General features: G+C 43.7%; 1 protein-coding gene across 7 annotated transcripts in view; it reads left to right on the forward strand.

Moving 5' to 3' along the window:
• CACNB2 (calcium voltage-gated channel auxiliary subunit beta 2) overlaps nt 1-20,613 on the forward strand; it is a 391,254-nt gene that overhangs the window by 354,382 nt on the left and 16,259 nt on the right. For all 7 annotated transcript variants that reach the window (XM_040352479.1, XM_040352483.1, XM_040352484.1 and 4 more), the window contains 3 exons: nt 7,286-7,366; nt 10,065-10,123; nt 12,065-12,174. In XM_040352479.1, the coding sequence (XP_040208413.1) occupies nt 7,286-7,366; nt 10,065-10,123; nt 12,065-12,174 (250 nt within the window). The remainder of the gene's footprint in view (nt 1-7,285; nt 7,367-10,064; nt 10,124-12,064; nt 12,175-20,613) is intronic.

Genomic DNA, 20,613 nt, shown 5'->3' on the forward strand with positions numbered 1-20,613 from the left:
AGCCTCAGAGTAGGGTACCACTCACTACACCCCCAGCAATGGAAGCCAGGTGCCAAGATCATACAGTGCCAACATTCTGGCACAAGAGTGTTTGGCTACATGGTTTAGTTTCATATTAGAGACTAGTTTAGGTCCTAGGTAAGTGTTAGATTGGTTGCAGTGACTTACAAGTAATGATAACACTTTGAGCAAATCTTATTTAGTAACAGAGCAATGAGCGACAAGATTCTACAAATTGCAGTAAACCATAGCAACCAATCACAAATAGTCTCCTGCATGAGCTGCCTTCAGCTTCCCAAATTGGTTGTCAGGGGTTTACTTATATGGATGATTGTATTCTTCTCAGCTTCATGTAGCATTAATAACTTATGATGCCAGTGGCTTCTGTACACAGAACAGACCTATCTAACAAATGATTTTATATTGCCTTTCATTGCTTCCTGTGCTTTAAGTACATTATCTGCCAATGGTTTCTGTTTGTCTGTCTAACTTCTCTTTGTCGTCAGTATAAGTATATTATCTATTACACACAAATGTATCTCTGTTTCTCTTCCTTTGTAAGATTATCTGTAATAAATTGTTTATTTAATTAAGATGATATGATTGAAGACTATTTAATAAAGCTTTATGCATTGGTAGTGTGATCTGGCAAACTAGACATTTTCCTGTAGTAGTACAAGAAATTGTACATTATATTAACATTATATTTTTTTATATAATGTAAATATAATATTTTACTTTTGCTATATGATTGCTATATATACAGTGCATTCGTAAAGTATTCATGCCCCCTTCACTTTTTTAAACGTTGTTATGTTGCAGCCTGATATTACAGTTGTTTAAATTCACTTTTTTTCTTATTAATCTACATCCAGTACCTCATAATGACAAAGTGAAAACAGAATTTTAGAGATGTCTGTGAATTTATTAAAAAGGAAAAACTGAAATAGCACATGTACTTAAAGTGGTTGTATACCCATTCCGATGACTTTTAGTTAAACTGACAATTGCAGGTTTCTAAACTAGTTGCACTATATAAATGTCCCCTTACCTGCTTGCCTTGCGTGTATTCTGTATATTTCTTGCTAGTGACGTCACGCGCCCATGCGCCGTATGACCCATTTTTTTCAGGCAAGCAGAGACCCTGCCGGAAAAATGCAGGGTCTATGCCTGGGCTGCGTAGATTCCTAGTGTCGACGTCAGCCCCGACATCCCGCTATACTTGCTTTTCAAGCTATTATTGTGATTATGGAGAGGAAAGGCTACTGTGGGCGGAAGTCAATTAGAAACCAGACGCGGAAGACCACAGTCACTATGGCGCCGGCTAAGACCGAGGATGAACGTTTATAATATAAATGAAAAATTACAGTGATGCCTCGTACACACGACCGTTTTTTCCGAAGGGAAAACTGCTATCAGAGCTTTTCATCAAGAATCCCGGCCGTGTGTATGCTCCATCGCAGTTTTTCCGACAGGAAAACTGACGGAAAAAAAGAGAGCATCTTATTTTTATATGTGGCTAATAGTTGGGAGGAGAGACAGATATACCCCCATCTCTTGATACCAGGTGGTGTTGGTGAGTAGACCTTTAATTTACATATCCTCTAATACAGTCTGGAGCCTTTATATTGAATATAGGAGGAAATTATAACCCTCATATTGTCTATACTTGTTGTATATATTCAAGAGAAGTTTTCACCATTTAAACTTGGTAGATGTTAAAGCGGGGGTTCACCCAAAAAAAAACATTTTAACATTACATTCAGCCGAGTTGTCAGAATGACATTAGGCTGTTTTTTTTTTTATTTCATTGCCGTACATGCCGTATTTTCACCGCCGCTTTCGGGTATGTAATCTGCGGGACTGGGCGTTCCTAATTGATTGACATCCTTCCGACCGGTGCATACAGCGAGTCACGAGTTGCCGAAAGAAGCCGGACTGCGAGTCGGCTCTATACGGCGCCTGCGAACCGACGTTCGGCTTCTTTCGGCAACTCGTGACGCGCTGTATGCGCCGGTCGGAAGGATGTCAATCAATTAGGAACGCCCAGTCCCGCAGATTACATACCCGGAAGCGGCGGTGAAAATACGGTATGTGCGGCAATGAAATAAAAAAAAACAGCCTAATGTCATTCTGACAACTCGGCTGAATGTAATGTTAAAAATTATTTTTTTGGGTGAACCCCCGCTTTAATATTACCACATATACCAGAAATAGAACATAGATTTTTATATATAATGGCATTGACCTCATACTATAGGTATACCTGTTATGGTAATTTACATACTTTTTATGATTTACGATTTTTTATGATTTACAATAAAGGTCACGTTTAAGTTAAGTGGCTTTTTGGTTTGTAGGGAAGCACACCCTTGTCTAGTTCTAGTCTAATTTTGCCACAGTTAAGTTTTATCAATATCACAGGCTTTTGTATATATGTCTAGCCACTCTGCCATAAAGCCCAGATCGTTGGAGGGCTGCAGTGATGATTTTCCTTTTGGAGCTTTGTCCCATGTCCACACAGAATCTCTGGAGCTCAGTCAGAGTGGCTATCAGGTTTTTGGTCACCTTTCTTACTAAGGCCACTTTCCCCCAATATCTTAGTTTGACTGGCTCTTGGAAGAGTCCTGGTTGTGCCAAACTTTTTCCATTTGAGAATTATGGAGGACACTCTGCTCTTGGGAACCTTTAATGCAGCAGAACTTTTTTTGGTAGCCTTGCCCAGATCCAGTGGCGTATTTAGGTTTTGTGCTGCCCTAGGCCTGACTAAACACGCACACCCCCTAATTTAAATATGACCCACTCCTTCCTGTCAAGGCCACACCCCTTCCTTTTTAAGATCCACCCTTTCATCTTCATGGAAGAAGGACAGAGGGACGCCGTGGGAAGAGGACAGAGGGACGCTGTGGGAAGAGGACAGAGGGACGCTGTGGGAAGAGGACAGAGGGACGCTGTGGAAAGAGGACAGAGGGACGCTGTGGGAGGAGGACAGAGGGACGCCGTGGGAGGAGGACAGAGGGACACCGTGGGAGGAGGACAGAGGGACGCCGTGGGAAGAGGACAGAGGGACGCCGTGGGAAGAGGACAGAGGGACGCCGTGGGAAGAGGACAGAGGGACGCCGTGGAAAGAGGACAGAAGGACGCCGTGGGAAGAGGACAGAGGGACGCCGTGGGAAGAGGACAGAGGGACGCCGTGGGAAGAGGACAGAGGGACGCCGTGGGAAGAGGACAGAGGGACGCCGTGGGAAGAGGACAGAGGGACTACGCAGGATGAGGACAGAGAGCAGGAAGCTGGGCGGGGCGCTGCAAACCAAATTAGAGCCGCTCTCTCTTCTCCCTTAGGCTGACAGAAAGGGGAGGGGGGGAGATGCATAGACATCCCGTAGCTCTCCTCTCCCTGTCACAGCGTCACTGCTCCATTTGCCAGAGAACTCGGCAGCAGCGCTGTGAGAGGGAGAGAAGAGCTGCTGTCTCTGTATCACCACCGCTCGTCCCCCACTACCCTTTCTGTCAGCTGAAGGGAGAAGACAGAGAGAGCGGGGCTCTAATTGGATTCGCTGTGCCGCCACCCAGCGTCCTGCCCGCTGTTTCCCTCCCCATGATTGGCCACAGCAAAGGGCCAATCAGAGAGAGAGAATCACCTCTTTACGGGGGGCAGCTTGACGGCTCATACCTAAACTGCTTCCTGGCCCCCTCCGCACCCTCAACGCCACTGCACTTCCCAGCTGTACTCCCCTGATGGTGGCCCTGTGTGTGGGAGTCCGGAGGAGGGCGCAGGTGCTGTTTTTGTGGGGGGGGGGGGGGGGATTTTTTGTTACCCTCCTGCAAAGTGCCGGCCTGGGCCTTGTAGGCCTAGGTCAAAACACAGCATTGCCCAGATCTGTGACTTCCAATAATCCTGTCTCTGAGCTCTGCAGGCATTTCCTTTGACCTCATGGCTTTTGCTCTGATACATTATGCTTTGTCAGTGGTGAGGCCTTTTATGAAGAGGTGTGTGCCTTTCCAAATCACATCCTATTAATTTAATTTACCAATGTGGACTCCAATTAAGGCCCGGTACACACGAGCAAACATGTACCATGAAACCGGTCCGTCGGACCGTTTTCACCGTACATGCCTGCCAGAGGGCTTCTGTACGATGGTTGTACTAACCATCGTACAGAAGACCGCGCGTAAACAATACACGGGGCGTGTCTGTGTCGTCGCCGCGACGATGACGCGGCGATGACGCGGAGACGTGGGCGGGCCTGCCATTTAAAGGCTTCCACGCATGCGTCGAAGTCATTCGACGCATGCGAGGGACGGCGGGCGCTCGGACATGTACGGTAGGTCTGTACTGACGACCGTACATGTCCGAGCGGGCAGGATTCCAGCAGACGGTTTTAAAACACGTCCAGGAATATTTGCCCGCTGGGAAAAGGCCCGGCGGGCAAATGTTTGCTGGAATTCGGCCCGCTCGCGCCTACACACGACCGAACATGTATGCTGAAACTGGCCCGCGGACCAGTTTCAGCATACATGTTTGGTCGTGTTTTACGGGGCCTTAGGTGTAGAAACATCTCGGCAACAATCAAGAGAAAAGGGAGGCACCTGAGCTAAATTTCAAGTGCTGTTGCTAGGGATCTGAATACTTATACCAATGTGATATTTCAGTTTTTTCTGTTTTATGAATTCACAGACAGTTCTAAAATTCTGTTTTCTTTTTGTCATTATGGGGAACTGTGTGTAGATTAATGAAAAAAAATTATGAAAACGACTGTAGTATCAGACTGCAACATAACAAAATTGAAAAAAGAGAAGGGGGTCTGAATACTTTATGAATGCACTGTATATATTTTTGTTTTGGATAGAGTAGTAGATAATTAAGACAACCTGTCAGTCTGTCATCTGTCGAGGGGATTCTTCTTTACTTCCTGACCCAGAGACACTACAGGAAGTAGGAGGAAATCTTTCTAAAGCAGGGGAAATTCCTTTTTTGAGTAGTTACCACTGGTACAGGTACCCCATTGGAAGATTTTCCCTTACCTCCTGTCAGAACTGGAACAATTTTGAATTCTCATCATTTTTTGTATCAGGAACTAGGACAAAAAAAGATGGTGAATCTTACCAGCTGGGGCCCAGACTACAGTTAAGGAAGCCTGACAGGGGTTTTAACAATTTAACATTTTATCCAAAAGAAACAGAGTCATTACGTACACTTTAAGTATTTAACCAAAATAATAGAGGTTTTGGCATGATGTCAGCATTTACATGGTGACAGGTTTCCTTTAACCGCTTAAGGACCGTCTCCTGCACATTTACGTCGGCAGAATGGCAAGGCTGGGCACATGCACGTACAGGTACGTCCTCTGCTAGTGCCCAGCCGTGGGTCGCGGGCGCGCGCCCGTGACCTGGTCCGAAGCTCCGTGACCGCGGGACCTGCGGACCCGATCGCCGCTGGAGTCCCGCGATCGGTCCCCGGAGCTGAAGAACGGGGAGAGCTGTGTGTAAACACAGCTTCCCCGTTCTTCACTGTGGCGTGACATCGATCGTGTGATCCCTTTTATAGGGATACACAATCGATGATGTCACACCTACAGTCACACCCCCCTACAGTTAGAAAAACATATTAGCTCATACATAACCCCTTCAGCGCCCCCTTGTGGTTAACTCCCAAACTGCAATTGTCATTTTCACAGTAAACAATGCATTTTAAATGCATTTTTGACTGTGAAAATGACAATGGTCCCAAAAATGTGTCAAAATTGTCCGAAGTGTCCGCCATAATGTCGCAATCACGAAAAAAAATCGCTGATCGCCGCCATTAGTAGTAAATTTTTTTATAAAAATGCAATAAAACTATCCACTATTTTGTAAACGCTATAAATTTTCCGCAAACCAACCGATAAACGCTTATTGTGATTTTTTTTTTTACAAAAATAGGTAGAAGAATACGTATCGGCCTAAACTGAGGAAAAAAACATTTTTTTTATATATTTTTGGGGGATATTTATTATTTCAAAAAGTAAAAAATATTGTTTTTTTTTCAAAATTGTCGCTCTATTTTTGTTTATAGCGCAAAAAATAAAAACTGCAGAGGTGATCAAATACCACCAAAAGAAAGCACTATTTGTGGGGAAAAAAGGACGCCAATTTTGTTTGGGAGCCACGTCACACGACCGCGCAATTGTCTGTTAAAGCGACGCAGTGCCGAATCGCAAAACCTGGCCGGGTCCTTTAGCTGCCTAAAGGTCCGGGTCTTAAAGTTGAGGTTCACCCAAAAACTTAATTTTTAACATTAGATTAATGCTCATTTTGTCAAGGGGAATCAGATGCTTTTTTTTAAAATCGAAACAGTACTTACCGTTTTAGAGATAGATCTTCTCCGCCGCTTCCGGGTATGGGCTGCGGGACTGGGCGTTCCTATTTGATTGACAGGCTTCCGACGGTCGCATACATCGCGTCACGATTTTCCGAAAGTAGCCGAACGTCGGTGCGCAGGCGCCGTATAGAGCCGCACCGACGTTCGGCTTCTTTCGGCTACTCGTGACGCGATGTATGCGACCGTCGGAAGCCTGTCGGAAGCCTGTCAATCAAATAGGAACGCCCAGTCCCGCAGCCCATACCCGGAAGCGGCGGAGAAGATCTATTTCTAAAATGGTAAGTACTGCTTTGATTTAAAAAAAAACACCCGATTCCCCTTGACAAAATGAGCCTCAATCTAATGTTAAAAATTGTTTTTCGGGTGAACTTCCGCTTTAAGTGGTTAAAATACTTACCCAAGCAGTTCCACCATGCAGGGGATGGGTGTTACGTCTAAGCTGCAATAACCTCTGGGCCCCTGGTTCCTCCATCACTTTAGGCTTGGCCCACATTTACAGGTGTGACCAATCACACACGTTTCTGCCATTTTTCATGTGTGGTGTATAGAGAAGGCTGCCCTACATGCAAGAAATGCAGATAAGTCCCTGACTATTTTCCAAAATTTCACTGCAGCAAACCTTATGGTGTCTGTGGCACCATGAGGTTTGGTGCATGCCAAAATGCTTGCGTTTCTTATATCACTGCATTGTGAACCATGTGATTAAATGAGTCTACATTTTAATTCAGAATTCACTATAAGGCATTATGCAGAAACGTGGTAGATATGTGCTATTGTTGTGGTGGAGCATAAACTTCTTTGCCTCGCCTATTTCAGGATGCTAACCAGATACTGTTATGCTTCTGGGAATTTCCTATAGCCTTAGTCCATAAGGATACAATAAAATCCATATGATCTGTTTGACCGTGTTCCCTTTTTGCACAGACAGAGCACATTCCTCCTTACGATGTAGTGCCTTCTATGAGACCTGTAGTTCTAGTGGGGCCTTCATTAAAAGGATATGAGGTAAGGCGCACACCATTCAACATAAAGAACCTTCAGTTTATTCAAGTTGATGTATTACTAAAAGTAAAGTGTTACTAAACCCAGGATACAGAACATGGAAATGCAATTAGTTTAGTAAATATAACCTGCTAAATACCTTTTCTCAGCAGTTAGAGCAGTCTTGTAACTTCTATCAGTGTCTGGTTAAAACTTGTAGGAGGAGTTTTCATTCTGCTCGGACTGTCCTATGAGGCTGCAGTACCCTTGGCCCTCTGTCTGGACAGTGCTGATTGGCCATGTGCTGATCACATGCACCCTCCCAAGAATAAAAAACTTTCTAGCAATACACACCAAACTGAGCATGTGCAGCTTGTTCCCTAGCCTCTGTTTTATCAGGAGATGTTTGGGGACAGTGAAAGAAGGGAAGGATTAAACTGTGTACACACGATCGCTTTGTCCGATGAAAACAGACCGATGAACTGTTTTCATCGGAACAAACCGATCGTGTGTGGGCCCCATCTGTCTTTTTTCCATCGGTGTTAAAAAATAGAACAGGTTTTTTTTTTAAACGATAGAAAAATCCGATCGTCTGTGTGGATCTCCATCGGATAAAAATCCACACATGCTCAGTCGACGCATGCTCGGAAGCATTGAACTTATTTTTTTCCGGCTCGCCGTAGTGTTTTACGTCACCGCGTTTTGGCACAGTCGGATTTTTGACTGATGGTGTGTAGGCAAGACTGATGAAAGTCATCTTCATCGGATATCTGATAAAAAAAGACCATCTGATTAGATTCCATCAGATATCCGATCGTGTGTACGGGGCTTTAAAGAAGACAGGATCAAACAGCCTTTTTCCTCAATGCAGAGGATTAACCTCTTAGGGCCAAATCCTCAAAAAAGATACAACGGAGTAACTGCTGTTACTCCGTCGTATCCCTGGTCCTAACTATGGAACTGATCCACAGAATCAGTTTTCCATAGTTAGGCAGAAGATCCGGCATGTGTAAGGGACTTACACTGCCGGATCTTAGGATGCAGTACCGCATCCGCCGCTGGGGGCATTTCTCGTCGAAATGCCGCCTCGGGTATGCAAATTAGGACTTACGGAGATCCACGAAGCTTTTCAGCTTAGTTTTTTCTCCGTGAGTTTAATTTTGCGAACGCAAAATTAGGGCTGCTTTTACAAAGTGTAAACTGTTTACACCATGTAAAAACAGACCTTTCTTGCTCGCGACGCGATTTTTTTTAAATTTGAATTTTTTTTTTTGGCGCCGTATCTTTTTTTTTACCCGACGCAACTTTATTGTCCCGTCGCAATCCACAAAGCCCGACGTAACGTAATTTCGACGCTATGCACGTCGGGAAAATGACGTCACGAGCATGTGCAGTACGGCCGGCGCGGGAGTGCGCCTCATTTAAATGGTAATCGCCCCCTGGAGAAGAGGAACGCCTTGCGCCGGCCCAATTTAAGTTACACCGCTCAAAATTTCTAGGTAAGTGCTTTGTGGATCGGGCACTTAGTTAGAGATTTTGCGGCGGTGTAACTTAAATGGAAAAAGTTACGTTGCGCCATTTTTTTGAGGATTAGGCCCCAAGCTTCCACAGTGAGTATAACAAGCATGATTTGCTGCATATATCGGCTGATTTTACTGTTGTGGGTTTAGTAACACTTTAAACACACTGGCCCGGATTCACATACATCAGCGCATATTTATGCCGGCGTAGCGTATCTAATATACACTACGCCGACGCAGCGCAGAGAGGCAAGCACTGTATTCACAAAGCACTTGCTCCCACTCGCTCTTAAAGATACGCTGGGTTTCCTCGGCGTTAGCCGGCGTAGGTGGAAGTGGGCGTGAGCCATGGTAATGAGGCGTGACCCCATGCAAATGATGGCCCAAGCGTCATAGAAGTATGTAAAACGAACGGCGCATGCGCCATCCCGTGGACATATACATGAACGTAACCTACGCCCAGCCCTATTCACGTACTACGTAAACAACGTAAAATACGACGGCTGTATTCCCTGGTCCATACCTTAGCTTGAGTTGCGCCTCATATATGGGGAATAACTTTACGCCGGACGTACGACTTACGCAAACCGTGTATATTATGTGCCAGGCGCAAGTACGTTCGTGAATCGGCGTATCTCCCTCATTTGCATATGTGCATAGAAAATCAATTGGAGCGGCAAATGCGCCCAGCGTAAATATGCGCCCACGATACGACGGCGTAGGAAAGTTACGTCGGTCGTAGGAAGCCTATTTTTAGGTGTATCTCAGATTGTGGGCACGGCGCACAGATACGACGGCGCATAGTTACACTTACGCGGCGTATCTCGAGATACGTCGGCGTAAGTGCTTTGTGAATCCGGGCCACAGTAACTAACTGTACATTTTTTAAACCTGTAGGAAATGTTACAGTTGGTGCAGCATTCCAGTATATATATATATATATATATATATATATATATCTGTGTGTGTGTGTGTGTGTGTGTGTGTATCACACCCCTCACATTTTTGTAAATGTTTTATTATATCTTTTCACAACACTGAAGAAATTATATATATATATATAAATTATATATGAGTGTGTGTGTGTGTGTGTATATATATATATATATATCTGTATATAGATGAAATAAACAGATCTGCTCAATTAGTTCTCTGTGAGCACTAGCCCTGTGTCTCATGTCTTCGCTTTTGTTTCCTTGCAGGTGACAGATATGATGCAGAAAGCATTATTTGACTTCTTAAAACACAGATTTGAAGGGAGGTAAGAACCAGCCAGCTTTGTACCAATGTATTCCTTTTTTTTCCCGCCTAAATGATGAAGCGGCCTAACTTTTTCTGCTGTCCGTTTCCAGTTTTAGAAATCTCATTCAGACTTCATAGACATGATTGTAAAAACGGACCCCACAGCACATTCCAAAAGGCTTAAAGTGGAACTCTTGCAGAAACCTTTTTTGATCATTGACCTCTAACTAAGCAAAAAGTACTGCAACACCACTGGTTGAAGGAAAGAAAATTGCTTGAATAAACAAAATGGGGGTTATTCACGGAATACAAATCCACTTTGCACTACAAGTGCAAACTACAAGTGCAAAGTGCACTTGGAAGTGAAGTTGCTGTAAATCAGAGGGGGACAAGCAAGAAAAATAAAAAACAGCATTTTAGCTTGCACATGATCGGATGATAAAATCAGCAGAGATTCCCTTCATTTCAGATCTAGCCCTCAGATCTACAGAAACTGCACTTCCAAGTGCACTTTCAGTGCCATTTCAAGTGCACTTTGCACTTGTAGTGCAAAGTGGTTTTGCCTTTCGTAAATAACCCCCATTGTGTCTTTCCAAATACAACCCCAGCAAAGTGTATCAATGTATATATATATTTTTTTTAACTGGATTTTTAATTTATAATGAAGAATTATCTTTTATTAGATGGTGTTATGTCCTGTAATATGACACATTTAACATGCCTTGATTGTAGGTCTTTCCCGCCACCCCCGTTGATGGAGATGTATGTGGAGAGACACATAGGCCCAGATTCACAAAGGAGATACGACGGCGTATCTCCAGATACGCCGTTGTATCTCTGAGTCTGGCCGGTCGTATCTATGCGCCTGATTCTTAGAATCAGTTACGCATAGATTTCTATTAGATCTGACCGGCGTAAGTCTCTTACGCCGTTGGATCGTAACTGCATATTTACGCTGGCCGATAGGGGCGTGTACGCTGATTTACGTGTCGAAATATGTAAATCAGCTAGATATGCAAATTCACGAATGTACCACCCGGCAGATGCAGTACAGATACGCCGTTTACGTTAGGCTTTTCCCCAGCGTAAAGTTACCCCTGCTATATGGTGGCGTACATGCGGCGTACCAATGTTAAGTATGGACGTCGTTCCCGCGTCGAATTTTGAATATTTTACGTTGTTTGCGTAACTCGTCCGTGAATGGGGCTGGACGTAATTTACGTTCACGTCAAAACCAATACGTCCTTGCGGCGTATTTGGAGCAATGCACACTGGGACATGTCCACGGACATGCGCCGTCCGTGAAAAACGTCAATCACGTCGGGTCATGGTTATTTTACATAACACACACCCACCTCATCACAATTTGAATTAGGCGGGCTTACGCCGGCCTATTTACGCTACGCCGCCGCAACTTTCTTTTGAGAATACGGCACTTGCCTGTAAAAGTTGTGGAGGCGTAACGTAAATAGGATACGTTACGCCCGCACAAAGTTACGCCGATCTACGAGAATCTGGCCCATTTTTTTTATTTGAGGTTCAGGGTTGGTGCTAAATGGAGGAATATAAATGATATTTGGCTTTACCCCAAAATAGGGTTTATATTGATTTTGCTCGATTCCCACATCATCACAGTCAGCACTGATGGGGGAATTCCTCCTTTTGTGGTTTTGCATTCTGACAGTTGGAGGTTTCCCTGCCGTCAGAATGATCACTGCTCGTGGATCAACTGGAGTACAACCAGCCTGCCCATAAACCGATTGATCCATCAATGGCTGGCCTTGGTCCCCCTACAAAGTCTCACAAATACCTGTTGAGTCATCATTGAGGTTTATTTCATACAGCGTCCTGTATGGGTGAACTGTTCCCTTTAATTAGTGCATATTGTGATATTGTTGTATTATGAGCTTCAGTATCAAGGTTGAATTTAATCACTTTCTTGTATTTTTGTTCTCTCCAGAATATCCATTACACGGGTCACTGCTGACATCTCGCTTGCCAAACGCTCAGTATTAAATAATCCTAGTAAACATGCAATTATAGAGAGATCCAATACACGATCAAGTTTAGGTGGGTTGCATTTTCTTTTCCTTCTCTTATTTTATACATTTTGTTGCAGTTACATTTCCTAGAAGGTTCATCCATGTTTAGAGTGTATCCCTCACATTTTGTTGCACTCTTTCTCCAGAACTTCTGATATAGTTGGCTTGGATGGTGTGGTCTTCCTACAGTGCTGTGCTATGTACCTGAATGGCCAGTCATCAGGCCTGACGGATGCCACATGTGGCTGGGGTAGTGTGTGTAGAGCTGTGTAAGTTTCAATTTACATAGGATTCTCCAGTGTTAGGCTGGGTTCACATATATGCAAATTGGATGCGTTTTTACCGCATCCAATTCGCATAACATGTGAATGTGAACGGCTTTCCATGGAGCCAGTTCACACAGGTCCGGAGCGGATAAAAAAGGGTCCTGTGCGTTGTTGGGTTCAGTTCAGGTGTGGATTCAGGTAAAAATTTGTGCACCTGAATCGCACCTGAACCAGTAACCAGAAACGCAACAGACTCTGGACTGCAAACCATAGCCGGACATGTGTGAACCCAGTCTTATAGTGACATAGTATAGGAATACAAGAAAGGTAGGTACATCTTCAAAGTTCACAGCTCATTCTCTCAGCAGCTCAGCCCACCCCGCTTCCCCCTCAGCTCTGCTCACCCTGCTCCCTCCTCCCAGTTCTTTCTCTTAGCTATTACTTACTAACATACTAGAAGGCCACTAAGTCATTGTTGTGAGGGGTAAGCAGGGTGAGCTAAGATGCTGTGTCACTGCTGGGAAGAGTAAGCACGGTAATCTGAACTGCCGAGTTGTTGTTGGAAGAGGGGTGCCATGTGAGCTAAGATGCTGAGAGAATAACTTAAAATAACTTTTAGGATGAATTACTCCACAGTGTCTGCAGATATCGAGGTCAGTGAGAACTAGTTAACTATATAAATACTTGAATTTCCATATCACGTAATCCCTACTATGAGGTCAACCTGCTGCCTTGTCCAGCATGGGCAAAGCACAGGCTGACTTTAACCACTTGCCACCCACCCAAAGTAGTTGTTCTGTGTGGGGGTGGCAGCTTCAGCACCTATACGTTGCGGCCTTTCTTCTGGGTTTGATGCGCACACCCCCTGCCAACCATTGGACACAGCACAAGTTTGACAGCTGATTTCAGCCAAAGATTTTGGCTGAAGTCAGCTAATCAGTTGTGGCTAATCACACAGAGAGTTCTGTGTTTACAAAAACACAAAACTCTGCGTACAGGGAACAGCGATCTGTCGGTTACTTCTCCCTGAAAATCGGGGAGAAAAAAAACAGACAGATAGTAAAGTAGGAGCAGCACATATTACACACATTACACATGTTAGGCACACAGTTGACCTATTGATTGCCCCTAAATGTAACCCCTTCCCAGCCAGTGTTATTAGTACAGTGACAGTGCACAGCAGGGGTGTCCAAACTTTTTTCAAAGAGGGCCAGATTTGATGAAGTGAACATGCGTGAGGGCCGATTATTTTGCCTGACATTCTTTGAACCATTAAAATTCTGCCTAAGTGTGTTTGTCTGAGCACTAATACACGGCCCAACAATAATTATCTTGCCTTTGTGGCTGTGTGTGGTGAAGAGATGAGCTTGGGCGTGTTATTTGGATATACTGTATATATTTTATTTGTGGCCCCCACGAATCCCAGAGCGCTGCTTAGGACTAAGGATGAGCTTGGGCATGTTATTTGGATATACCGTATTTATCGGCGTATAACACGCACAGGCTTACCATTGCCATGAATGCAGCCTCACCATTGCCATGAATGCAGCCTTACAATTGCCATAAATGCAGCCTCACCATTGCAACAAATGCAGCCTCACATGTGCCATAAATGCAGCCTCACATGTGCCATAAATGCAGCCTTACCATTGCCATCAGTGCAGCCTAAACGATGCCCATCTGCAGCCTCGGAGGGCAGAGAGAGGTGGCGGGACAAGTGCCAACAGATTACAAACAGGAGAATGTTTTGTTTACCCTGTGGCCTCTTTAATACTAAGTCCTGCCTCCTATGATAGACAGAACAGTCGTCCAATGGCATCCCAGGAGACGGGACTTCCAATAGAGACGCTGCTGAGTAAACAGTAGATTCTCTTCATGTAATCCGACGGCGCTCGTCCTGCCCCCTCCCTGTCCCCTCCAAGGCAGCGCCAATAAATACAGTATATATCTTGTGGCCCTGTGGGCCACAAACAATATATATATCCAAATCCCCAGGGGGCCATATTAAATCAACAGGGGGGCCGCATTTGGCCCCCGGGCCTGACTTTGGACATGCCTGGTGTACAGTATTTGCACTGATGACTGTATTAGTGTCACTATTGATGTCTGTGTCAGTCAGCTAGCCAGATAGTACCAGATTGTCCGCCACACTATCATAGTCCTACTATAAGTCACTGATCAACACCATTACCAGTAAAGGTCATAGCTGCATAAATTCCAGTATACTGTATACATTTTGGCCTAAATTTATAAAGGAATTAAATTATTATTATTATTATTATACACGATTTATATAGCACCAACAGTTTATGCAGTGCTTTACAATGTATAGGGGGGACAACACAATTACAGTACAGTTCAATACAGAAGGTACAGGAGGGCCCTGCTTGTAAAGCTTACATTTTGAAGGGAGGGGGTGGTGGTACAAAAGGTAATAGCAGAGCAGAAGTGGCTGCATTTTTTATGAATTGCATAGCAATGTGATCATTTTTTATAAAAAAAAGTTTTTTAAACTTGATACTGAATAAAATATGAATATTTTTTTACTATATGTGACATAGTTGTAAACTTTTTTGGCACCTTTAAAGTCCCCTCTTTTGTGTCCCTATGTTTAATTATTTCATGTATTAAACACAGAGAAAGCCTGGGGTGCCGTTTGTGTTCCCCTGGGGTGCCACTAGCACAGGACCTGGTTTGCCCTGAATCCGTATCTGTAGGAGGGCCTGTGATTTGGGGGCTCTGTGATGGGGGAATTTGATGCAATGAGAGAACAATGTCATGGAGGACTCGGTGATGATGGGAAGACTCTGGTTTGATGAGGAACTCTGTCATGGGGGTTTTCTGATGTGATGGGGGCTCTCATGTATAGAGGGGACTCTGACATGATGGGGGGACTTGACAAGAATGTAATGGGGGGAGTCTGGTGTGATGGGAAGACTCTGTCATGGGGTAATTTGATGTGAAAGGGGGCCTCTGACATGAAGGGGGGCGGGGGGGCGCAGATTTTAAAGGAGAACTCTGACATAAAGAGGGGATTCTGGAGTGATAGGGGGCCTCTGACTTGAATGGGGACTTTGATGTGATGGAACTCCTCTGATGTGATTGGAGGGGGGCTTCTGGTGTGAAGATAATTTAATAAAGGCAGTTGTGAGCATTATCCCAGGCTCAGTTTCCATTGATAAGTAAAATCTTCCTTTTTAAATTTTAGACTGGGGTGCCTCATGATTGAGCATACTGTTAAGCATGCTGCAACTGCAAAAAAGTTTGAGAAACGCTGATCTGAAGGCCAGTCAAACCTAAAAAGTTGACCTTAAAAGTGTAAGGATATTTTTCACCATATGAATACGGCAGCTAGAACAATAATAGCTCGTAATTGGAGAAAAAAATAAGAAAATAAAAACCCAAATCTAGCAGATTGGTTATGTGAAATGAACAAAATACAATATATGGAAAGACAGATAAGAGAAGAAGGATACATAAATAGTCAAATGCCAGAAATATGGCAAAAATGGGATGAATTTCGGCTCTCAGAAGGAATGAAAGAATATATATAAATGGAATATTAGGAGAAAATCGAAGGTGAAAAGTATTCTTTAATGGCACCCCAAACACAAAGTGATTCTGCTGCAATTGTTGCACGATGAGAGTATTAAAAATAATAATGAGGATATTTGCCAGCACACCACAGATCATCAGGTAGAGTCCAAACTATTTTATTGAAGCATAATCACATCACAAAAAGTAGTGCAACCTTTCAGAGTCATGCAGGACCCTTTCGTCAGGCATGTGATTAGTGGAAGGAAACCGTGTGAATGATTTAAATAAAGATCCACCAATCAAACAAAAACAGAGAATACAGAATTTTAAAAATGAATACAGTGTTTTATAAATGCTTGTATAGCCCAAAAAGGGCTTTTTGTCGGGTGACAAAAGTGCATAGGGCAGCCAATTAAGTGAACGACCTGCGATATGTGCGACACAATAAATGGTATGCAAATCGCTGAACCAAAATTGTGAGTGGGAACGCTTGTTCCTGCCACACAAAAGTGTGAATGCAGCCTTAAAGAGTCCTTGTTTTGGTTAGTTTAGGCTTTCTTAGACCCCTTTCACACAGGGGCCGCCTGTGCATTAGCGTTGCTCGTTTTAGCGGCGCTTTACCGCTGTTTTAGCTGCCTTTTTTGGCCGATAGCAGGGCACATTTAACCCCAAAGAAAGGGTTAAAAATGCCTGTTTTGCTGCGCTTCGGAAGTGCTTTTCAGGTGCTGCCCATTCATTGCAATGTATACATTGGTCTCTAACCACCCCAAAGATGCTGCTCGCAGGACTTTTTCGAATGTTCCGCAAGTGCACCCCTCCAGTGTGAAAGCAATCGGGCTTTTACATTCGGACGACATGGGAGGCAGTTTTCAGGCACTATTTCTATCGCTAAAACTCCTGAAAACTGCTTCAGTGTGAAAGGGCTCTTACAGTAGACAGCAGTAATCACAGATGTTCCTGCAGCACCACCACCTGGTAAAATATGGTATTACACATAACTAATTTAGTAACTTCAATTACTAATGTTTAATATATTTTTATTTAGTTTTTGTACATACTTTTCCAAAAACATTTATACATTACATTCATAAAAACACGTAAAACACAAGAATGAAACCATCCATAACATATACTCCTTTTTAGTTTCCCTAGATGAAATAAAAAAAAAAAGTAGGAAAAAACCATACAGCCAAAACAACTATACCAGAAACCCAACGGAGTGGGCGAGAGTCAGAGAACCTTCCCTTCTACATTTTATCCTTTTTTATAAAGAGGGGGAGAAAGAATCCCATCCCACTACCCCCATGCTACCCTCCAACAAATCGTGCAAAAATTTTTTTTATTGCGATTGCCTATCCTTCATATATATATATATATATATATATATATATATATATATATATATATATATATATATATATATATATATTGCTCTCACTCCCCATATACATTGTGTGTTACGGGGATTGTTTAAATTACAACCAGCTCATACAGGTACTATGAAATCTCATCTGTCAATCTTTTGGGGAACTAATTAGTTCTTCCATGAATCTGGTTTTATCTATCTCCCCCAACCAATCCTTTATCCTCTGTATTTCCTTTAACTTCCAATGCTTTGGGATCAATGCTTTCGCTGCATGCAACAGAAATTGAATAATTGTTATGTCGCGTATACACCATTGTTTTTCCTGTCGTTCAAAAACCTGTTTTTCACGACGTGATTCCTCTCCAGCCTGACTTGCATATACACGTTCATGCAAAAAAACGTCCGACCAAAGTGCGGTGACGTACAACACGTACGACGGGACTATAAAGGGGAAGTTCCTTTCAAATGGCGCCACCCTTTGGGCTGCTTTTGGGCTGCATACTTGATTCTGAGCATGCACGTTTTGTTTCCCCTCGGAAAAGCATACACACGACCGTTTTTCGCGACGAGAAAAAGACTGATGTGAAACGTGACCAGAAAAAGAGTTTCTGGTCACAATTTTTTTGCGGGCAGTTTTTTCGTAGGGAAAACTGCTAGGGAGCATACACACGGCAGGTTTTCTCGACCAATATAAAAAATGGCAGTTTTCTTGTTGTGAAAAACGGTCGTGTGTACGAGGCATCACTCTATACTTCTTCTTCCTTGAGTAATCTTCAATTACTGATGGACTGCACTTTAAACTTTAAACAAATTCATCCCACATTTCAATGTTGAACTTTTTTTTTGTAATTTCAACTTGTGTTCAAATATGAACCTGAAGAATGCTACATTCAGCATTACTATTAACAGTTCACTCTTCCATTGTCCCATAATGTTGTTTGTGTCTACATATGGACGAAGTTCTAAAAAATATGTGGACAGGAAAAACTGTGGTAACCAGAACTTAAGCAAATGTAAACTAAACTAAAAGGACAATTTTACATGTTTACCTTCCATAATGTAATTAATTGGTTAAAGCGGGGGTTCACCCTAAAATTTTTTTTTTTTTTCTACCATGCCATCAAGCATACTAGCGCGATCTACAGTACGCCTTTATTTTATTTTTTGGCGCCGTACTCACAGTTTAATCCTGTAGTGAAGTTTCAGACTCCCCGCGGGGAATGGGCGTTCCTATGCAGAGGGAAGATGATTGACGGCCGGCTATGGCGCGTCACGCTTCCCGAAAATAGCCGAAATAGGACTTGCCTCTTCACGGCACCTGCGCAGTGAGCTCCGATGTCTGTGCGCAGGCGCCGTATAGCGCCGTGAAGAGGCAAGTCCTATTTCGGCTATCTTCGGGAAGCGTGACGCGCCATAGCCGGCCGTCAATCATCTTCCCTCTGCATAGGAATGCCCATTCCCCGCGGGGAGTCTGAAACTTCACTACAGGATTAAACTGTGAGTACGGCGCAAAAAAAAAAGAAAGGCGTACTGTAGCTTGCGCTAGTATGCTTGATGGCATGCTAGAAACTTGTTTTTTAGGGTGAAACACCGCTTGAAGTGAATCCCAAGAATCACCAGCCTTGGGGATCCTAAGGTGACATGACATAAAACCAGTGGCGGCTGGTGCTCCATTCTTTGGGGGGGGTGGCAAACAAACCACTGGCAACCCCCCTCCCCAGACGGTCTGCCGGCCCACTAGCCCCGCACCTACCCCATCTAGGTCATGGGCAGTGCTTCCTCTTCGACGGCTTCCCCTGCATCTCCTCCCGCCTACTCGGCAGCCACTTGGCCGAGTCTTAGGACCCTGATTGGCAAGGTGGAGAATCAGGAAGACAATAGCAAATATTCATTTGTTATTGTCACACAACTGGGTGGGCTCAGGGCGCAGTGCCCTGCGCCCCGAGCCCACCCTTTTTGTAAGCCAATTATAGCCTCTGGCTCTAATAATGTGCTTCTAAAAAAAAAAAAAAAAACATTGAAATCCATGTGTCCGGCATGTAAATTAGGGGCCGGGCACATGGATTAGGGGGGCACGCCCCTGCTGCACCCCTTATGGATGGGCCATCACTGCATGAAACCCTTCTGGGTGCTGGGAACTGAAGAACTGCAAAGCAACCTTCTTGCCCAGTGAAGCTACCCATTATATTAATGAGCCATCAGGAATGTGTGACGCTTTACCTTTAACTTTTAAAGCAGCAAAAGGATTCAGAGGCAGCAGATTATTTTTCTCTATGATAGAATCTTTATAAAGAATATCTGTACTGAGGATGTCATACTGATCCTGAAACTTTAGTATTTTCCATTACTGACTCAGAACAAGAATATAGAGTTCTGAGTTCACTTGTCTTTTTTGCATGCATGTGTCTGATTAGTAACTCTAACTAGCTAATAAAGCTGGAATCAGCCAGGCAGCTAGCATTTTCTGTAGAAGGTCCTGTATTTCTCTTGATGTGTGTTTTTATTTTAATAAATGATTGTAGTCCTTAAAGTGGTTGTAAACCTCAGACATGAAATATGAACAAGGCGTATCCCTCTATAGTGTGTACTTGTTTTCAGAGCACTAAGTGTAATTTCTGTCTCCTGCCCTATCCCTCTGCTATCAGGGTGAATCACTTCCGACAGGTTTTTCTGACACCAAGAGAAAAAAGGTGACAGGGCAGGGACCTCCAGCTGATTGGCAGCCTCAGCTCTGTTCCTTTGTGCTGAGGGGGGTTGTCTCTTCCCTCCAATTAGCTGTTAGAGCTCTCCTTACTGAGCTCTGCATAGTGTGACTTCAGCTCTCCGCCCTCTTTTTTATAACGGCTCAGACAAGCTTTGTAAATTCTGAACTTTGAATGGATGTAGGGGAAAGGTGGCTGCAGATCAACAGCTACAACCTATGTAGGCGCCCAGAGGCGATTCAGTTCGCATGTGTTGCGCTATATAAGTTTCTCACTCACTCAAGTTTCTCACTCAGGAGGATTTGTTTCATCTCTGTGTCATATGAGGCCAGTCACTCCACTGGGTACATGTAAAGGTTTACAACCACTTTAAAATCAACCATGACTCCAGCTTTTATTTCACCCATTATCCATTCATTGAGGACATTTCTGAAAATGCATACAGTATAAAAAACATAGTTACCCATAACATCCAGTAAAATTCTAGCTGCCATTTCCTAGTGCATGTTAAAAAATGGACAGCTGTTCCGATTGGCTCATACAGGCAACACCTTAAGAAGAGTTTTCCCAAATGTTCCTCATTATGTTATCTCCAT

Source organism: Rana temporaria, chromosome 5, assembly GCF_905171775.1.
Source record: "Rana temporaria chromosome 5, aRanTem1.1, whole genome shotgun sequence".
Classification (NCBI taxonomy): domain Eukaryota; kingdom Metazoa; phylum Chordata; class Amphibia; order Anura; family Ranidae; genus Rana; species Rana temporaria.